This window comes from Passer domesticus, chromosome 6 (assembly GCF_036417665.1).
Source record: "Passer domesticus isolate bPasDom1 chromosome 6, bPasDom1.hap1, whole genome shotgun sequence".
Classification (NCBI taxonomy): Eukaryota; Metazoa; Chordata; class Aves; order Passeriformes; family Passeridae; genus Passer; species Passer domesticus.
In genome coordinates this window covers 56,615,308-56,632,936 of record NC_087479.1, presented here as the reverse complement: position 1 = coordinate 56,632,936, position 17,629 = coordinate 56,615,308, and the positions used below count along the sequence as shown (strand labels likewise).

At 34.7% G+C, this 17,629-nt stretch overlaps 1 protein-coding gene across 11 annotated transcripts in view; it reads right to left on the bottom strand.

The window, feature by feature from the left end:
* LOC135303825 (doublecortin domain-containing protein 1-like) overlaps positions 1-17,629 on the bottom strand; it is a 36,438-nt gene that overhangs the window by 6,720 nt on the left and 12,089 nt on the right. For 10 of the 11 annotated variants that reach the window (XR_010365206.1, XR_010365205.1, XM_064426015.1 and 7 more), the window contains 3 exons: positions 15,559-15,758; positions 13,770-13,851; positions 12,763-12,910 (listed from right to left, as the gene is read on the bottom strand). Coding sequence is in view for 8 of the 11 variants with exons in the window: in XM_064426015.1 (XP_064282085.1) it covers positions 12,763-12,863 (101 nt within the window). In the remaining 3 variants the exon portion in view is untranslated. Of the gene's footprint in view, positions 1-3,291; positions 3,430-12,762; positions 12,911-13,769; positions 13,852-15,558; positions 15,759-17,629 lie in introns of those variants that run through there. The other variant, XR_010365207.1, reaches the window with a different exon arrangement.

The window sequence follows — 17,629 nt, the reverse complement described above, 5'->3', positions numbered from 1 at the left end:
AAGGGTTTTGTAACCAAACTTACCTCTCAACAGGAAAGGGAATTTCAAATTTGCAATTGAACAATTGTGGTTTGTTTTCTTCCACAGGGATGTATCTACAACAGGTCAAGCAAAGACTGCAATTTTTAGATGAGAGACCAAAGGTTCCGTTTAATGTATTTTGATTCATATCACAGAGCAGTTTCAAAGCATGCAAACTGATATCATTTGGATGAAATGAAAGCAATGGATGTGATCCAAAGTCCCTCCATAATTCCACAGTGCAGACTGGAGACAGCTCAGAGTATTGTCTTTAAAATGTGTAAAGCGTGGACATTGGGATCCTCTGTACTAACAACTGCTTCCTCCCACACACCTGTTTTCCTGTTGTTTACAGCTTGGTAACACAGATGTAGTTCCATTTTTCTGTTCTCTTCTCCAGAGCCCTTCCTGTTCCTTGTAGAATTTAGGAATTTTGCCTTATCTCCACTTCTTAAACAGCACAAATGTGCTCCTGCAGTTATCAGGAAGTTATTTTATGGTTGCTGTTAAATTCTGTGAAATTTGGCATGGACTTCTTAAAATCTGCTAAAAGCCTAAATATTGCCATTGCCAGTGATTCCAGCATCAAATGACTTTGCTGACACTGCCTGTACTGGGGAGTCTCAGGCTCAGAACAACCTTTCCCTGCACAGGTAAAAGTGCCAGCTAGGATACAGACAGGTGAAGATCATCCATGTACCTGCCATAGCATAATTCCAATTATTATTAGCCACGGCTAAATGGAACAATGCTAGATCAGGAAATGCAGAAGTGACATTAAAAATTCCATTGTTAATGAATTAAGTATTTCACAGTCCTCATTATTAAACAATTGGGGAAAGTTTGTTATTATTGATTTATTATTCATTGAGAAAGCATGCGAGTTTTAGTAAATGAATTTTAGAAGGAGGACTCCTGGAAAATTGTAGGGGATCTCCCAGAAGAGCTCGAAATAATCTCTTCTCTACAAGGACAGGGATGACACGGATAAGAAACACTTATTCATACACTAAAGTTCCTTTTACATCATGAACAATTTTTTGAGGACATTTTTCTTCCAAATATTTTGTTAATAACCCCCATTTGTGTGGAAAGATTAAGTTGTTTGGCTGTATAAAACACCCTGTCCACTCAGCTTATAGGATGGCTTTACTGGTCCTGCCATCAATACAGATTTCAAATCATATAGGACTGCAGCAAGGGGGTGATGTATTTCAGAATTGATGATGTATTTCATTCATTCAGAATGAACAACAACACATCTTGAATCACACCTTCCTTTGACTTGTCCATGAATTCCACTTCTGGCCATAAGAAAACAGTGATCTTGTAATAATGAGGAGTTTGCAAGACCAGTTTAATTAATGGTTGAAAAAGATGTCCACTAATATTGAAAAATAGATCTCAAAATCTCAACAGCAGTGAGTAAAAAGATGGACTGACTGTCATTTGTAAATTTTTGAATTAGCATGTTTTCAGAGAAGTTTCAGAAAGCGCCTAAGCCTGGGAAGAGGGGGCTCTGATTTGCATTCCCAAAAGTAGTCCAAGTCTGCACCATGATCTAGTTTGGTGGGGTATTCATTTATTTAGTTATTGGATGAATATTAAGTGTTATTTGCCACATTAGCAAGGATTACAAGTCATTTGTCACACAAGGGCAAAAGGATGCTCTCAGTTTAGGTGTGCCACACCATGTAAGGGTGGTTTGGTTTCCTCCTGAGCAGCGTGGTACTTCGAAAAGAAGTGGCAGGTGATTCAGATTATAATGAAAGATGACATAAGGTGAAACTTAGAGATTGTTTGGCATCGAATGATAAGAGCCAGTAGATGCCTAAAGGCAAATTTAGGGAGATTACAGCTGCCTAAACCAAAGAATGTGATTAAGAAAAATCTTGTCCATCCTTTAAGGTCACACTCACAGTATCCCTCAAGGCTGACAATGGTTCTGAAGGTCAAGCTTGTCTGTATTCTGTAGGATAAGCCTGCTAGCAAGATTCAAGCACAACAGGAATAAGCCCTCCAGGAATCTGCATGGTCAAAAACACGAAGCATGCTTTTTGTTCCCAGCCTTGAATGAACAAGATGTCCATGAGGTTGATATGTGCATGGAAGGCACTACATGGTAATGAATAAACTTCTGCCACTTCCGATTGGCATAGACAGAAAATCAGGTACCTGAGTATCTTTGTCTTTCCTTATTTTCAAAAATAAATTACTCTTGCCACCTGAAATTGTCTCTACGTTGACACTTCTGGGCATCATGATCCTGTCTGGTTTGATAATTCAACAGCTGTCAGTCTTTTGGGGCCCACAAACCAGGAGCCTCCAAAGAGAAATTCCCGGTGATAGACACTAAATGCAGATACACTAAATGCAGAGACAAACAGTGATAGCAGCGAGTTTGTCACAAAGTAAAGCAGACATCAGCATTTAAATCAAAAAATTACCTGAAGAGTCATGGTAAAGTCTCATTTATAGAGTGGCCAAGTGTTTATATTTCCTGGGTAGAGAGGGGTCAGATTCTACAACCTTCTCATTCTGACAGAGTCAGTTGCATATTTCACAATTCCCAGGACAGTGCCCACAGTCTCCAGTTTGCAGCTGCACTGGTATCTCTCTCCTGCTGGTATTGGCCTCTACAGCAACGAGAAATTAGCAGGGGAAGAAAGAAAAGGAAGGAAAGAAAGAAAAAAGGAAAGAGAAAAAGGAAAAAGAAAGAGGAAGGAAGGAAGGAAGGAAGGAAGGAAGGAAGGAAGGAAGGAAGGAAGGAAGGAAGGAAGGAAGGAAGGAAGGAAGGAAGGAAGGAAGGAAGGAAGGAAGGAAGGAAGGAAGGAAGGAAGGAAGGAAGGAAGGAAGGAAGGAAGGAAGGAAGGAAGGAAGGAAGGAAGGAAGGAAGGAAGGAAGGAAGGAAGGAAGGAAGGAAGGAAGGAAGGAAGGAAGGAAGGAAGGAAGGAAGGAAGGAAGGAAGGAAGGAAGGAAGGAAGGAAGGAAGGAAGGAAGGAAGGAAGGAAGGAAGGAAGGAAGGAAGGAAGGAAGGAAGGAAGGCAAAGAGAGAGAGAAAGAAAGAGAAGAAAGAGAGAGAAAGAGAGAGAAAGAAAAAGAAAGAAAGAAAGAAAGAAAGAAAGAAAGAAAGAAAGAAAGAAAGAAAGAAAGAAAGAAAGAAAGAAAGAAAGAAAGAAAGAAAGAAAGAAAGAAAGAAAGAAAGAAAGAAAGAAAGAAAGAAAGAAAGAAAGAAAGAAAGAAAGAACCCCAGGCGTACATGATTTCCAAACAAGGTGTTTAAGCAGAGGCACTAAATGAGATTTGATGCCTTTTTGTGACAAGATAAGTAACAGAAATAGAGCAAAAAGGACAATGGAAAGTAGAAGATTGCCAGGGGTTTTAGGGAGAGAGAATATCCTGTAACAACTGGGGAAAAAAAAAAAAAAAACCCAAAAAAAAAAAAAAAAAACAAAAAACAAAACAAGAAAACCAAAAATTAAATCAAACCAGGGAAGCTATTTGGCATATAAGTCCTTCTTGCATTGGTTACTGAGATCATCTACAATGAGATACCAGCATTGCTTCAACACAACAAGTGGATTTTATTCGTGTTCAGACTTGCCTCTGAAGTTATCCCTACCTGAGGAGATTTGATGAGGTGATCTGCAGAGGTCCTTTCCAAGGCAAATTATGCTGTGATTCTCAGTAATCTGTCACCGTATAGCAGACAGCTGTACAAGCTTCTACCAACTCTAATTTACCTTAATTTGATAACCACTATGTTAACACTGAGTGCTTGATACTGCAAATCTACAAATCAGTCTGATTTTTATACACATATTTTTCATGAATTTTTGTGCCAGAATTTACCACAATTTTCAAAACTTAAATTATATTATTGGTATTATAATCAATGTTAGGATGTTGAAACTATCAACCAAGATCAGCAACACTGGTCAATAATTTGGTACAGAAAGTGAATTAACTCAGCAAACTGACATTACACTCAGAAATGTGGGTAAACAGAATATATTACCTAAATGGAAGCAGCCCCTTCCCAAACACTGTTACGAATGAAGAATGGCACCTGAAGAATAACAACAGAAACTCTTAGAGGCCTAAAATCCTCATATGACATTCCCTAAGTCCCTGTCTGAGGTCTGCACTGATCACGATCTGAGCCCAGGTTTGCATTTCCTTTTACTCTAAAATTATTTCAAAATTCTGCTGTCTAATTCTCCCAACACCTCTACCCTTTCCTTCACAATTCCTTTATGCTGTTCTTGCTTCAACAAGATTTGTAAGAAACTTTCTTCAACAACAAAAAGCAATAAACTACTAGGTTTAAAGGGAATAGCACATGGCATTAGAAACACATTGACATTGTATACTATATATTACATTCTGCCTATGTACTCAGACACAGCTGGATTTCACTTCTTTCTCTTTCCTCACCTTCACAGAAGTAAATACCAAACACTGCCATGAGCAAACTTTAAAACTTCGTGAATCCAAAACTTACTGTCTGGAAAAATACATATTCAAATATCAACAAGAGGACAGAATTTTTGTCAGTTCCCACTTTTTAGGCTTTTGAAAAATTGAGCAACACATTTTAAAGTGTACAGAACAGTAACAGAGGCATGAATCTCAAATATATCTTGTGTAGCAATAAAAGTGTTATTATAATAAATATGAAACTCCCTGATATATCTTTATGAAATAGAAAGAAAGGCCCAAGTTTCCTTAAATAAAGTTTAAACAAAATTAAAATTCAAATAAAATCAAATTTTAAAATAAAATTTAAATTTAAATTCTGGTGGTAAGAACAGCTAATGTTCCATTCAATTACGCTCTCTGTTCAAATTCCAGATGCCTCTCTATTTGGGAAACATATTATGCCCAGGTCACATTCCTGTGTTTAACTAAGTTTACAGTCACTCCCTTTTCTTTAAATACTTGAGAGCTTTTTGTTTCTGCATGTTCTGAAGTGTCATCATTTATTGCCACGGGCACAATGGCTATATTTAACTAATAATGACAGCAGTTGTCATTAGGTTTTAAACTCACTAACACTAGGCTGACATATTATTTGAAGTATGTCTTAATACTAAATTTGATTTAAATTACAAACATCCCATCTTCTCTGCCAATCAACAAGCTGCATCCCTTCGCCCTGACCTTTTCTAGGAGCTCTTAAGGAAAATAGGTCATGGCAGTAGAGTCCACTTGAAATAAAGAAAGCCCCCAGATTGTGAAAGTACTTCTGTACTCAGTTCACAAACACAAATAAAAGTATAGATTAATCGAGGGATGATCAATGTTGTTCATTATTTTTTGTGTGACAGGAACTTGAAATGAATAGAATATGCAAAAACCATGCTATAATTCCTTTCCAATAAATGAAGTTACTTTGGGAAATAACTGAAAATATGAAAATGACTAACAATTAAAACTGCTAATACGTCTAACTGAAGATGGAATAAATACTAAAAACCATTATTACACTTGAGCACTCCAGAAGCAAAGAAAAATGTTTGCAGAAATAAAATATTTAGTATTGGAAGAGTTAAAAAGAAGTAATTAATATTCGTTCATGCGCTTTCATATGAGTCCTTACCTTATTTGCACTCAAGTAAACATAACATTATTTGGGGATTAAACAGGTGTAAATGCCAAACAGAACAAACAAGACAGGCCCTGAAGACACTGCAGCAAAAATGCAGAATGATAGAAATTCAGAGACTGGGTGCAATGTTAAATCTCCCAGGCTCTTTGGCTGCCAACCCCAAGCTCAGTAGATGGGTTGATGGTTTACAATGCAAGCAATTTTCTTTCATTTGGCAGAGAGGAGAGGCAGAATGCCCCTCAGTCACCCCTTCTCTCCATTTAGCTTCACCATTGCTCTCCAGTTTTCCCTTGAACTTATGAGCACTGGATCTAGACTGATAATGGTTGGGAGACTCTTTGTCTTGTTCAGGATTTGGCTGAATTTTTCCATTTGGCATGGCTGGTAATCATTTGGGGTTGAGGGTGATTTTATATCAGACATCAGAGATGTAATAATAAATTATTTTATTTTTAATATTATTAAATTATTTGTTATTAATGATTAAATTATTTGTTTATTATTTTAAACAGATTCTTACTGAAATCTCCAGATTAGTGGAGATACAGGTCTCAGTGTTTTACATTTCTTGAATAAATTTTATTTAAACATTCTAGCTGAGTGCAAACAAAGGGATTAGACAAAGGCTCTACAGGCCAAGATCTTCATCTCTTCCCATGTGAAAGGTAGGGAAAAACATTCCTATAACTACTGGTTCTTTGTATTCATAAGGTTGTACCAAAAATGTGTCTTCTGGGATACTGTTGGGGAGGTGTTAGCTTAAGTCCAAGCCCTAGGCAAATAGAGTTGTAATTTTTCCTTTTCTTTAACATTTAATTTAAGTTGGTTTGGCTGTACCTTATTGTTTCCATGCTCTTTTATTAAACATACCATATTAAGCCATATTTGGAAAGTATATTTCCAGTCTAGAAAAATAGCATTATTCTTTTTTTAATTGTTATTAATACAGAATTTTATTATAGACCTCTTTATCATTATTATATCCCTACAGATGTGCATATTATGAAAAGGTGCAGAAAGACACCCAGACATCTTACAGCCTCAGCCTAGCGTAGAAATTTCTGAAGGAATTTAAGTTCTCTCCCTTTAAATTCAGGTGGATTATGGGAAGGGCATCAGAGTCTGCATTCCCTCAAAACAAACTACTGACACCTAACTAATGAATACATCTTACTCTTTGCTGCTGTAAACCAAAGTACAATATAAAACAGTGCCTTTTAAGAGGGTAAAAGGGTAAGAAATAAGGCATTTTTTAATCTATAGATGTATATATATATATGGAATGTAGTAGATACTATCATTTTATACAATCACTTGAAAAAATGGAAGCTCCATATAAAGGGTTTAGTCATTTCTGTTTAGCAGCACATTAGCTTATCTGAACAATTCCATTTGTATAATTAATCTTACACTCCTGTGATTTTTGTATTAAGGTTTTTCAATCACAAAAAAGTTCCCAACCTGTTATTGAAAAAATATTCCATTTGCTGATGTTTATTACCCTGACCAACTTATCTTATGAGCTTATGTGTATGCAAATTCATTATCACTTTTGATTATCAGTTTACATCTAGTTAAGTTTTCATGTTTCCTTCTTTAAGGCTAATTCTTGCTCCCAGAAATCAACCCATCATGGTGGAAAATATCCTTACCCTAGTAACAGCATTGAGCTAAAGCACATCACAAAGGTCTCTCATATTTCATTAAAAAACTGCCAATGTTAATGCACAGGACTGTAAAACGAAATACCAGGAAAGAAAGTTAAAATCTGAAAATGCACATTTGCTATGGTCATGGTGCCATCAACAAGGCCGTCTGGAAGAAAATATTTTCAAAATCTGCTGTGGAAACTCTTGAGGGGGCACTGCTGAGCCTGCCAGAGTTCAACAAGAGTTTGCACAATGCTCCCAGGCACAGGGTGTGACTTTTGGGGTGTCCTGTGCAGGGCCAGGAGCTGGACTCCATCATCCTGATGGGTCCCTTCCAACTCAGCGTGTTCTGGGATTCTGGGATTCTGTGATTTGTAATTCTGTGGTTCTGTGTGATTCTGTGTGACTCTGTTATTGATAATTCTGTCATTCTGTGTGATTCTGTGATTTGGCGGTTCTGTGTGATTCTGTGACTCTGTGCGATTCTGTGACTATATTATTCTGTGATTTGGTGATTCTGTGATTTGGCAATTCTGTGATTCTGTGTGATTCTGTGATTTGGTAATTCTGTGAGTCTGTGTGATTCTGTTATTTGGCAATTCTGTCATTCTGTGTGATTCTGTGATTTGGTAATTCTGTGAGTCTGTGTGATTCTGTTATTTGGCAATTCTGTCATTCTGTGTGATTCTGTGATTTGGTAATTCTGTGATTCTGTGAGTCTGTGTGATTCTGTGATTTGGCACTTCCGTCATTCTGTGTGATTCTGTGATTTGGTAATTCTGTGATTCTGTGAGTCTGTGTGATTCTGTGATTTGGCACTTCCGTCATTCTGTGTGATTCTGTGATTTGGTAATTCTGTGATTCCGTGAGTCTGTGTGATTCTGTGATTTGGCAATTCTGTCATTCTCTGTGATTCTGTGATTCACTGATAAATGTGCCTTTGATTCTAGTGCCAAAGGAAGTAGTAGAGTTTGCTGAGGGGAAAAATCTAAAGAAGACAAGAGAGGGCATATTAGAGTGGCATATCTATTACCACTAGATTCCTGTATTAATTTAAAAAAAATACTAAATACTTCAACGCCACTGAGCAGCTAGAAGGGGGACTTCAGTATTGAAATAGTTCATAAATTGGCATCTTTCAGATTTCAAAAAGGTTCTCACAACAGAAAAAGGCTGTAAGAATCCATAATTATAATTTGAATCTGCATTTTCCACAACAAAAGAGTAAAATTAGTTTTCTGAGAGAAGCTCTTAAAATGCACTCTAGATGTTGCTGGCGTCCTTCTCAAAGAGCAGGATGGGTTATTCTATCTTTCAGGAAATGATCAAGTTATTGTGGAAATAATCAATTATATTTTGATATATGATGGTAGAAGAGAAAACATCTATATCTTATTACACACCTCTGGTTTAGGTCTTGAGATCTCCAACCTAAAACTAGGATTAGCTCATAATAGATGATGATTTACATATTGCTGCATAGATCATGAGTATTTTTCATGCAAAATCCCAGTATAAATACACTGAAATAATAACATACAATAGAGTCATTATAGAAAAATGTATAAAAAAATGTATTAAGTTCAAGTTCAAAGAGAAGATTCATTCTTTTTTGAAACATAAAATATGACAACTTTAAATTTTATGTGCTGTTGAGAAAAAGCCCAAGAGTACTTAGAATGCTGCTTGGAATTTAAACATTTCCAAACTGATCAATGGTTAGAATCTGTCTTTTCACTGATAGTCCTTGCAGAAAAGATGTCCTATTTTAAGTGTAATCACACTCTGAAGCATGGTCATGGTAAATGGCAAACACAGAAACTGAAAAATTGCTGAATGGAACATGAAGTGTTCAAGAAGCCTTTTTTTCCCACAATAGTATGACTGATATGAACAATATTTTATGAAGGAGTGATGGCTACTTGATTCTTTTACTCAGCAAGTTTGCTAAAGTCACTGCAATTAAATCCAATCTAAATAAGATAGTACCAGTTGAAGAAATTGGCAAATAATGAAGACAGCATGAAGCAGTACACTGGAAGCAGCTGAATTTCAATGGTAATGAGGTGAGGAGGTACAATAAAAGCTGGCAGAAGAGACACAAGATAATAAAGAATAAATAAAATGCCCACTATATTTAGAAATTCAGTGACTGCAAAATATATTTGTCTACAAACAAACACTCAGTTATGTGTATTCCCATAAATTTCCACTAGTTAAATTAAAAATTTACTACTAGATTTCCAATAGTTAATTAAATACAACCACTGACCATCAGCAAATGACACACAGGAACTACACACTGCAGAGAATCAGCTTTTTGGCACAGTTCTGCAGCACACTAGCTCCACAATAGTCCCCCACAAAATAGCATTTAAATTGATTTAAACTTAAGCTTGAAATTTGACACATTTTTGTTTGCTAAACTCCTGTTGGAATGGCACCCTGTCACTGATATGTCACATGTATTTATTATAAATACTGAATTAAATTAGAAGCAGCAATGGCTTTCAATTTTTATCCCAGATCATGCAATTTTTCACCTTATGTTTGAATCCTTCTTCACTTAATCAAACCCTTAAGTTAAATTTTAGTATTTTAGAAAGATGAGATTAATAAATCCCAATAAACCAAGACATCAGCATCACTAGGGGTTACACTTCATCCAGGTATTGATGTCACTTCAAGCAATGAAATATATGCAAAACTATACAGTTCTGACAAACTTTGTGATTTCTACTTGAAATATAAATTTCTACCAAGGTGTTGACTTTGCAAATATTTATGTTTAACTACAGCTGTAAAAAGTTAGTCTGATCTCCATGGTATCACTTGCCCATATTTGCAGGGCTTTACACTGTATAACTGATCTTCCATTCCCATTTACATTTCCAAATGTAAAAAATATTTGCTGCTGATATTTGACCTGGTTACCTGTGTGTTGAGGACTGGAATGCATAAAGACAATAAAATCAGTGTGTTATAGTGATTTACACTGACCAGTCACACCACTCTATGGTCTCTGCCAGTCTTGGGCTAGAGAAAGAAAATACAAAATAGGTACTGCCTGTCCCTATACAGCTCTAAAACCTATCTTCAATATACTGTAGCTTTTAAAAAATCTGCACATTACCATTCATTATATGGGGTCGTATAAATAGGGATTCTTTTAAAGTAAAAAAATATACTGTAGAATGTTTTACAGAGAATTTGTGAATGTTTTTAACGTCGCTTCTGATTTTTGAGCACATAGAATCCTACGCCATGAACTGTCATTTTGCAGTTCTTTTAAACTTGTAAACAGGGGTGTTAAAAGGCCTATTTTCTGGTATTGGTGGCTTTTCTACTTACAGCAGTGACTTTTTGCTGTTGTACTTACCCTTTTAATGGACACACAATATGTCACTCTGTGCCCAAGCTCACCTACTCTTTCTTTTCTCAAAAGACAAGGCACATCTGCCACCTGCTCTAGTCTGTGTCCCAGCAACAACTGTCGAGCAGCAAAAAGATTGATTATCAGTCAAAAACCATTCAACAACACCAGATTTTGGTAGGTTAAGCTTGCTGATCCAGCAAGAGATGGTGTGAAATTTTCAGTAATGTGTGCCAACATTTTGGTGCTAAAAGAACAGCAGTGCATGTCACAATGAAACACAGCCAAAGATATGCAGACAAAGCACAGAAGTTTTTGTTTTGAACTTGGCTTGCAAGAGGAAAATGAGAGAAAGAAAGAAAGACTCACTTAATGACTTTGAAAATCTGTCAAAGCACTCAAGTCATATGCGTGGAGAAACTAGAATACATGTACCAGTGAAGACTTTGTGACAAACAGCAAAATCCTACAAAAATCCTCTAATCATAGGATTGTGTAAATAATTCACACAGCACAAATAGCAGATTTATCACACACTTCTGCAAGAATAAAAACAGTGATCTGTGCTTTTCTCTGAATATACAGACCATTAATTACAGCCCTTCTGGTTATTCCATCACCTGAATCATACTCACATTAATTTTTGTTATTAAAAGGAGATTATAATGTATTAAGTTGATTGTGTAGAGCACAGGCTCACTAACAGAAGTTTCCCTCGTAAATCCCTCCATTAATATGTAAACAAGCCTTTAATTACTGGACTCACATCATAATTAGTATTAGATGTTTCTGTTTAGAGAAAGAGTTATACAATAGGGATTTTTTTTGTGAAATAGCCAATAATGAGTATGATATAGACATTGCCTTTAAAGGTATTTGTAGTATTATCAGTCTCTAAAAGAATTAGTGAAAGATCACTTGAATATTTTGAAATTTTGAATGAGTTATTTAATACTAAAATATGTCCCCTAATACTTCCCTAGATAAGAAATGCTATTAAAAAGCTATGAAGAAAAATAAAACCAAAGACTTGTTTATAAAGAATGTATGTAAGGAAAAAAAATTTCCCCAAAATGCAAAAAAATCTGTATAAAAATACATTCAATATATACACAAAATATGCAAAATGTGTGAATAATTTGCTCTTGTTTTTTCTTTGTAATCCCTACCTTTCTAAAAAACCTACCACACAATTTGCTACAAGATTATAAAAAAAAATCAAACATTTCATGTTATGTTAAACAATTGATCTTATTTACATTTCTCATTGGAATTGTACACTGCAAGATTCCTACCTTCATATACACAGTCTCAATAATAACTTTGCTTTCTAGAATATTTAAGGTTGTAGTAATTGTTTTATATCACAAATGCTGGCTGAATTAAAAGTTTGATAAAATTCCCAAGTGGTATCTTCAGTTTGACATTAAACCCTACTTAAGCTACAGTTTTAAAATGCTGCCACGAATTTGCAGCAGCAATCTCACAAGGTACTTCACGATCCTAAAATTAGAGGGCAAACATTTACATGAATGCCTCAACTGTAGAGGATTCAGAAATATTTTTCACCCCATTGTAAAAACTAAGACATAATTACCATTTTCGTAAAAGAATGAGAAGGAGCAAACAAAAATTTTAATAAGGGTCTCACCAAACAATCTAAAATTTAGAAAGCGTAAGAAAGAAGATGTTCCATACTGCAGTATTAAACTTCCAAAAAATGGTAAATGATAGCATTAATGAATCCAATCATACATTCTGGATTATTTTTGTTAGTGGAATAAACCTAATTAATTATGTCTGTTTGATGTCACTGAAACCAAACAGTAAATTCAATAATCTCTTTACATTTTCACCATTTAACCTCCTGCAGGCTCCCTAATGTCTATTCAGATCTATATTAAATTAAGTACCAATGCTAATGAAGGGCAATAAATGTGGCTGTCAGTAGATTTTTCTTTCATTAAGCACATTATCCTCTTACTGAGCTGTAAATGAGTAAACATTAGTTTTGCTAAACCATGCAAAAAGACAGGATGAAAATAATTTTTAATTGCACCCCTCAAGCCATTTGCTGGGGGTTCTCAGTTCTGGTTTTGGGGTTTTACCTTCTGGTTTTTTTGAATGGCCACAGAAATGTTTCTCCAGTTGCAACGTGGGCTCTGTGCTTGGTTCTGGTGCCTCGGTGCCGCCTGCCAAGAACTCTCATTGTGCAGCCATGTTCAGAGTCAGCTCCTCAGAGCTCTCCTCCAGCAGCTAAATGGATGCAAGGGGGAAGCAATGCTGACTGCAAACAGAGTTATTTTGTCACTAGGATCGGATCAGGACAAACAGAACTGGAAACGGACAAATCCACTCTCAATTCATTTGATTAAATAAATTTTAAAATAAAATTTTAGAATGCTGCCACGAATTTGCAGCAGCAATCTCACAAGATACTTCATAATCTTAAAATGACAGTGCAAACATTTTCATGAATATCTCAACTGTAGAGGATTCAGAAATATTTTTCACCCCTCTTAAAAACAAAAACATAATTGCCATGCCAATCATATGAACTGCGCTAGGGGTAATTCAGAATTTTATTGATTATCATTAGAAATCATAGCGTGAGAAACACACATAACCTTAAAAACTTGGTTTTAAAGCACTATGCTCTTTCATTTTAATGTCAAATAGTACTGTACTTAATTCTGTAACTTATTTCACACAGCATTTATAAGTATTTTTAACAAGTCGTGCATTTTAGAAATAGTGTACAAAGGATGGCAAGTTTCATGTAAGCTTAATTTAAAGCAGAAAAAGGATTTACATTAGGGTTTGAAGCAAAAGCTATAGAGAAAATTTATGAATGCAAGAAAATTTGTATTAGAGGTTACTGGCTTAAGTAAGGACACAGAATCTTTAGCAAAGAAATCTTTCTTGTGCCATATTTCTAAGCTATGACTTTGATGACATTTGGCTGCTGTTTAATAACTTTGGATACTTCAAATGCCCTGTGGATATGACATGAGTTTGGAAACAGAGAACACAGTTCATTCTGTTAAAAAAGAAAATCCAGTTTAGGATATGAAAGAAGCAATACAATATTATTTTCTTAACTCTTTTTTTTTACCTTTTATAGTAGTTGTGTAAAAAGAAAATCCAAGCATACGGTCATTAAAATTCTTCAGAGTATAAGAAGAATTTCAAAGCACCTAAATCATAAATATAGAAAATACAGAAATTGAACTCTTCTAAACAAAATACACTTAACCTGTCCCAAACTGTGTTTATTCAGAACTAATAAAATACTGGAAATCAGTTGCTGTGAAGTTTTTTTTATGAAATGTCTTAAGAACATCACAAGAAAATAAATCACTTAAATTATTTTTCAAAATTTATCAAATAAATATAGGAAAAAAATAGATTCTGAGAAAACTCCTAATTAAAGAGTGCATAATATGTAGGTTATTGCTTCTAGTTTAAAAAGTAAGAACTGGTGACAGTCTTTTCTCAGGCAAAATTTCAATCAAATTGACAGCAATTATGCCTGTACAGTGACTGCATAGTGGGGCTTATTGTTACTTGTTTCTGTTTCCCAGATAGCAAAACATATTCAATACAGCTGCCAGGATAAAATTAAATAAACTAATAATCAGTTTAAAAACATCACAATACTACTTTAAAATGCTTATATCACGTCTTCTGAATAATAGCACAATAAAATAGTGAATATGTTATTGAATGTAAACATATATTCATGTATAGTGAACCTAGAAATAGTATGATTATATTTTAAAAGAAAATAAAAGGAGAGGAAAGCAGATTTATAACAAAGTTTTGTTCTTTAGCAAGAACATTTGTGACACAAGGTCTCTCCTTGTCTTCAGCAAGAGGTTTCCATGCACAGCTCAAAATTTCTTTGAGGCCTAAGCTGTGAATTCCACTCTCTTAAAACATTTTGGAAATTTTCCCATTCATTTAAATTAGCACTGAACTGATACTTCACTTAAACCATAATAGCAAACACATAATCAAGTTTCCACATTTCTTGAATGGCAAAGTGACCACATAAGAATCTGAATTTTTTTTTTGTCTTCTTTTGAGAATTTCCAAATTAAGTTGTGCTATTAAATCAATGTAGCTACTTTGGTGCTGAGTACTAAATCATATAACAAGAAAGCCAGAATGTGACCCTTTGAAAAGTAACTGTAAATGACTTTCAAACACTAGGGGAATTATATTAATATCCAAGTCTCATTAAACAAAATTAGCAATCAAAAAGACTTTAAGGTTTTGGGAAAAGTCCTTTCAGAAAATAGCTACCAAATAAAAAATTAAAGCCCTTTGAATTCTATTTGAGGTCACAAATCAAGGGATCCCATGATGACTCTAATCATCAAGTTTTGTCTCAGTTTACAACAATTTTCTCCCTCAAAACAGAAGACACCACCAACAAAAAGCTTTTGATAAGGACAACTAAGTTAAGCACGTTATAGCACATTTTGTCTTTTCTTTCATCACCTTTATGGTACATTGCAAAATCCAATTGCTCTCTTGGATTTCCCCCACAGACAGAATCAATTCATTTTGGATTAATTATGGAGAATCACATTCTTCTTTACAGATGGGTCAACTTATTGGCTATTATCCATCTATTGTTCAGTCTTGAAAATGTGTAAAGTGGACTGGCATGCCTGACTCGCTGTAATTTTGTCTTCCAGGAATGTTTGATTGGAATCAATAAGGTTGTAAAAGCTATTTTAATTTAGAAATTTGCTAATCTTTTCTTGTCAGCTACTCTGACAAATTTCTAGGTCAAGAAATCTTAATAAAAATTAGAATATCCACAGAATCGTCATTACAAGGTGACTGAACTGCAGCACCCTTGATTAAAAGCAACAGAGGAGGGCTTTGATTACCTTGGCTGACCTGTGGGAACACTTTGAGCTCTGTTTCTCTCAGATATAAGAGATATAAGAAAGAAATTGTCTGTGCTGCTTGATTTGTAGCTGTCTGTACATCTGATGATCCATCACAGCTCTGAACAGATTTTGTTTGATGTGGGGAACAATGTTGAAGTCGTGACCTTCTTGATACCATTGCTGATTGCAGACGAATGCTGTGGGCAAATAGAAGCTGTTTAGAGCTTTGCTTCCCTTCAGTATTTTAACAGGTTGTTTTTTGGTTTTTTTTCACAAAGGGAGGGGAACATTTCATGAAGACAAATACAATAAATGCAGTTAAAACTTTATCTTTTTGCTCTGGTCTTTCAACTACTCTAAATTAGTATTAATGGACTGTACAGAGTTCAGAAAAGCCTACAGTGTCATAATAAAAGCTGCAAAATGCCTTATGAAACTGTGTTAATACTTTCATCCTGATTCTTATTTCTGCAAACATTATTTCAGATTTCAGCTCAATTAATCTCTGCACAAGCTGGGATCAGAAGGGCAATGCACAAAGTGCTGTAGGACAGGATTATGGTGAAGTACAGCAGGTATTTCAGCTATGCTGCACTATGCCTTCCTCACACAAAATGAACATTGAATTATCTCATAAGCTCAAAATAAAAGCTCAAAATATTTGCATAAAAACATTAAAAATAATGAGAACAAAAGGGCCCAGCTTTCAATTTGGGGCTACTATTAACGACACAAAATTACTTTATACCATAGGCCAAAAGTCTAGATGTAATATTCACCCATATGAAGATCAAGCCATCCAATTTTAGCCAGTCTTTGGAAGATCCAAATCAGCACAAGAGTAACTGTGCCAAGAGCAGAATTAAGATCAAGATGAAGCAAGAAAGAAATTGGATGAGATCAAGCCCTCACTGTCTTTTCATATTCAAGTAACTCCTAAGTATCAGAATAGTAAAAGCAATTAAACTTTGGTTTATTCATGGCCAAAACACTGAGGTATTTTTGCAATCATTAAAGAAGGAACTTGTACTTTCAGTTAGTTCCACATTCTGAAATTCAAAATTTCTATTCCGCTCCTCTTGCACGATTTTCTCATTATTCATCATTGTCTAACTAAAGCAGATTCTATATTTCTTTTTAAATAGAGAACAACAGGACACCAAAAATGAAAAAAATACTCCATACAATTTTCTAAGGCATAACTCTGCACCTGAATAATATTGTTCTTTGCTAAGTTAAAAATACAGTTACTTTAACAGACGGTGGCTCAGTAACAGCGAGAGAGGTCAAAGTTGTCCCACAGTTTGGGATGTGAATCCAACAGCAGGATAATGACAGTTGCCAAGGATTTGTGCTTGCTGTTCCTTACTACCAGTGCTGCCTGTCAAATTGTGTCTTTTTCTCATACAGAAGCCGTGGAATTTTTAATGGATTATATAAATTTTTTATAATATCAAAATATTAATTATATAATATTTATTTTAATGATATTACTAATTAGTATTTATTATAATGTTCTAATTAATCATTAAATATTATTTAATACTTTTACATAATATTGTTTTTATAATATTGAAATCTTCTATAAATTATATTTTTATATTGTAATTACTTACTATATAAAATGAAGTTACATCAGATGTAAAAATCACCCTTTAGCCCTTCATTATTTGGTCATCTCTTTGTTATTTCTAGTCATCCATTTTCACCTAAATTATTTATCTATACTTGTATCTATATCTATCTGTCGAGTATAGATAGATATACTCTATCTACAGATTGAGCATCTACACTCTATTTGACAAGCATGTATTCTTTGCTTTCTTTTATTTCAGTACTTGTTCAAAAGATACAGTGATTTATTTCAATGTTCTCCTATTTCAAACTACCTTTTTTTTATTCTTGCAGCACTGTCTGAACAGCAAAGGCATTTTGTTTATCTATCAAAGGCAATAAAAATTAAAGTATTGGCAATATCAGATCTTAACTATGATGGAGGGATTAAGCAAGTCTTATATTTATCTGTAATTTGTTCACATTATTATTTTTTTTCAGCATTTACAATATT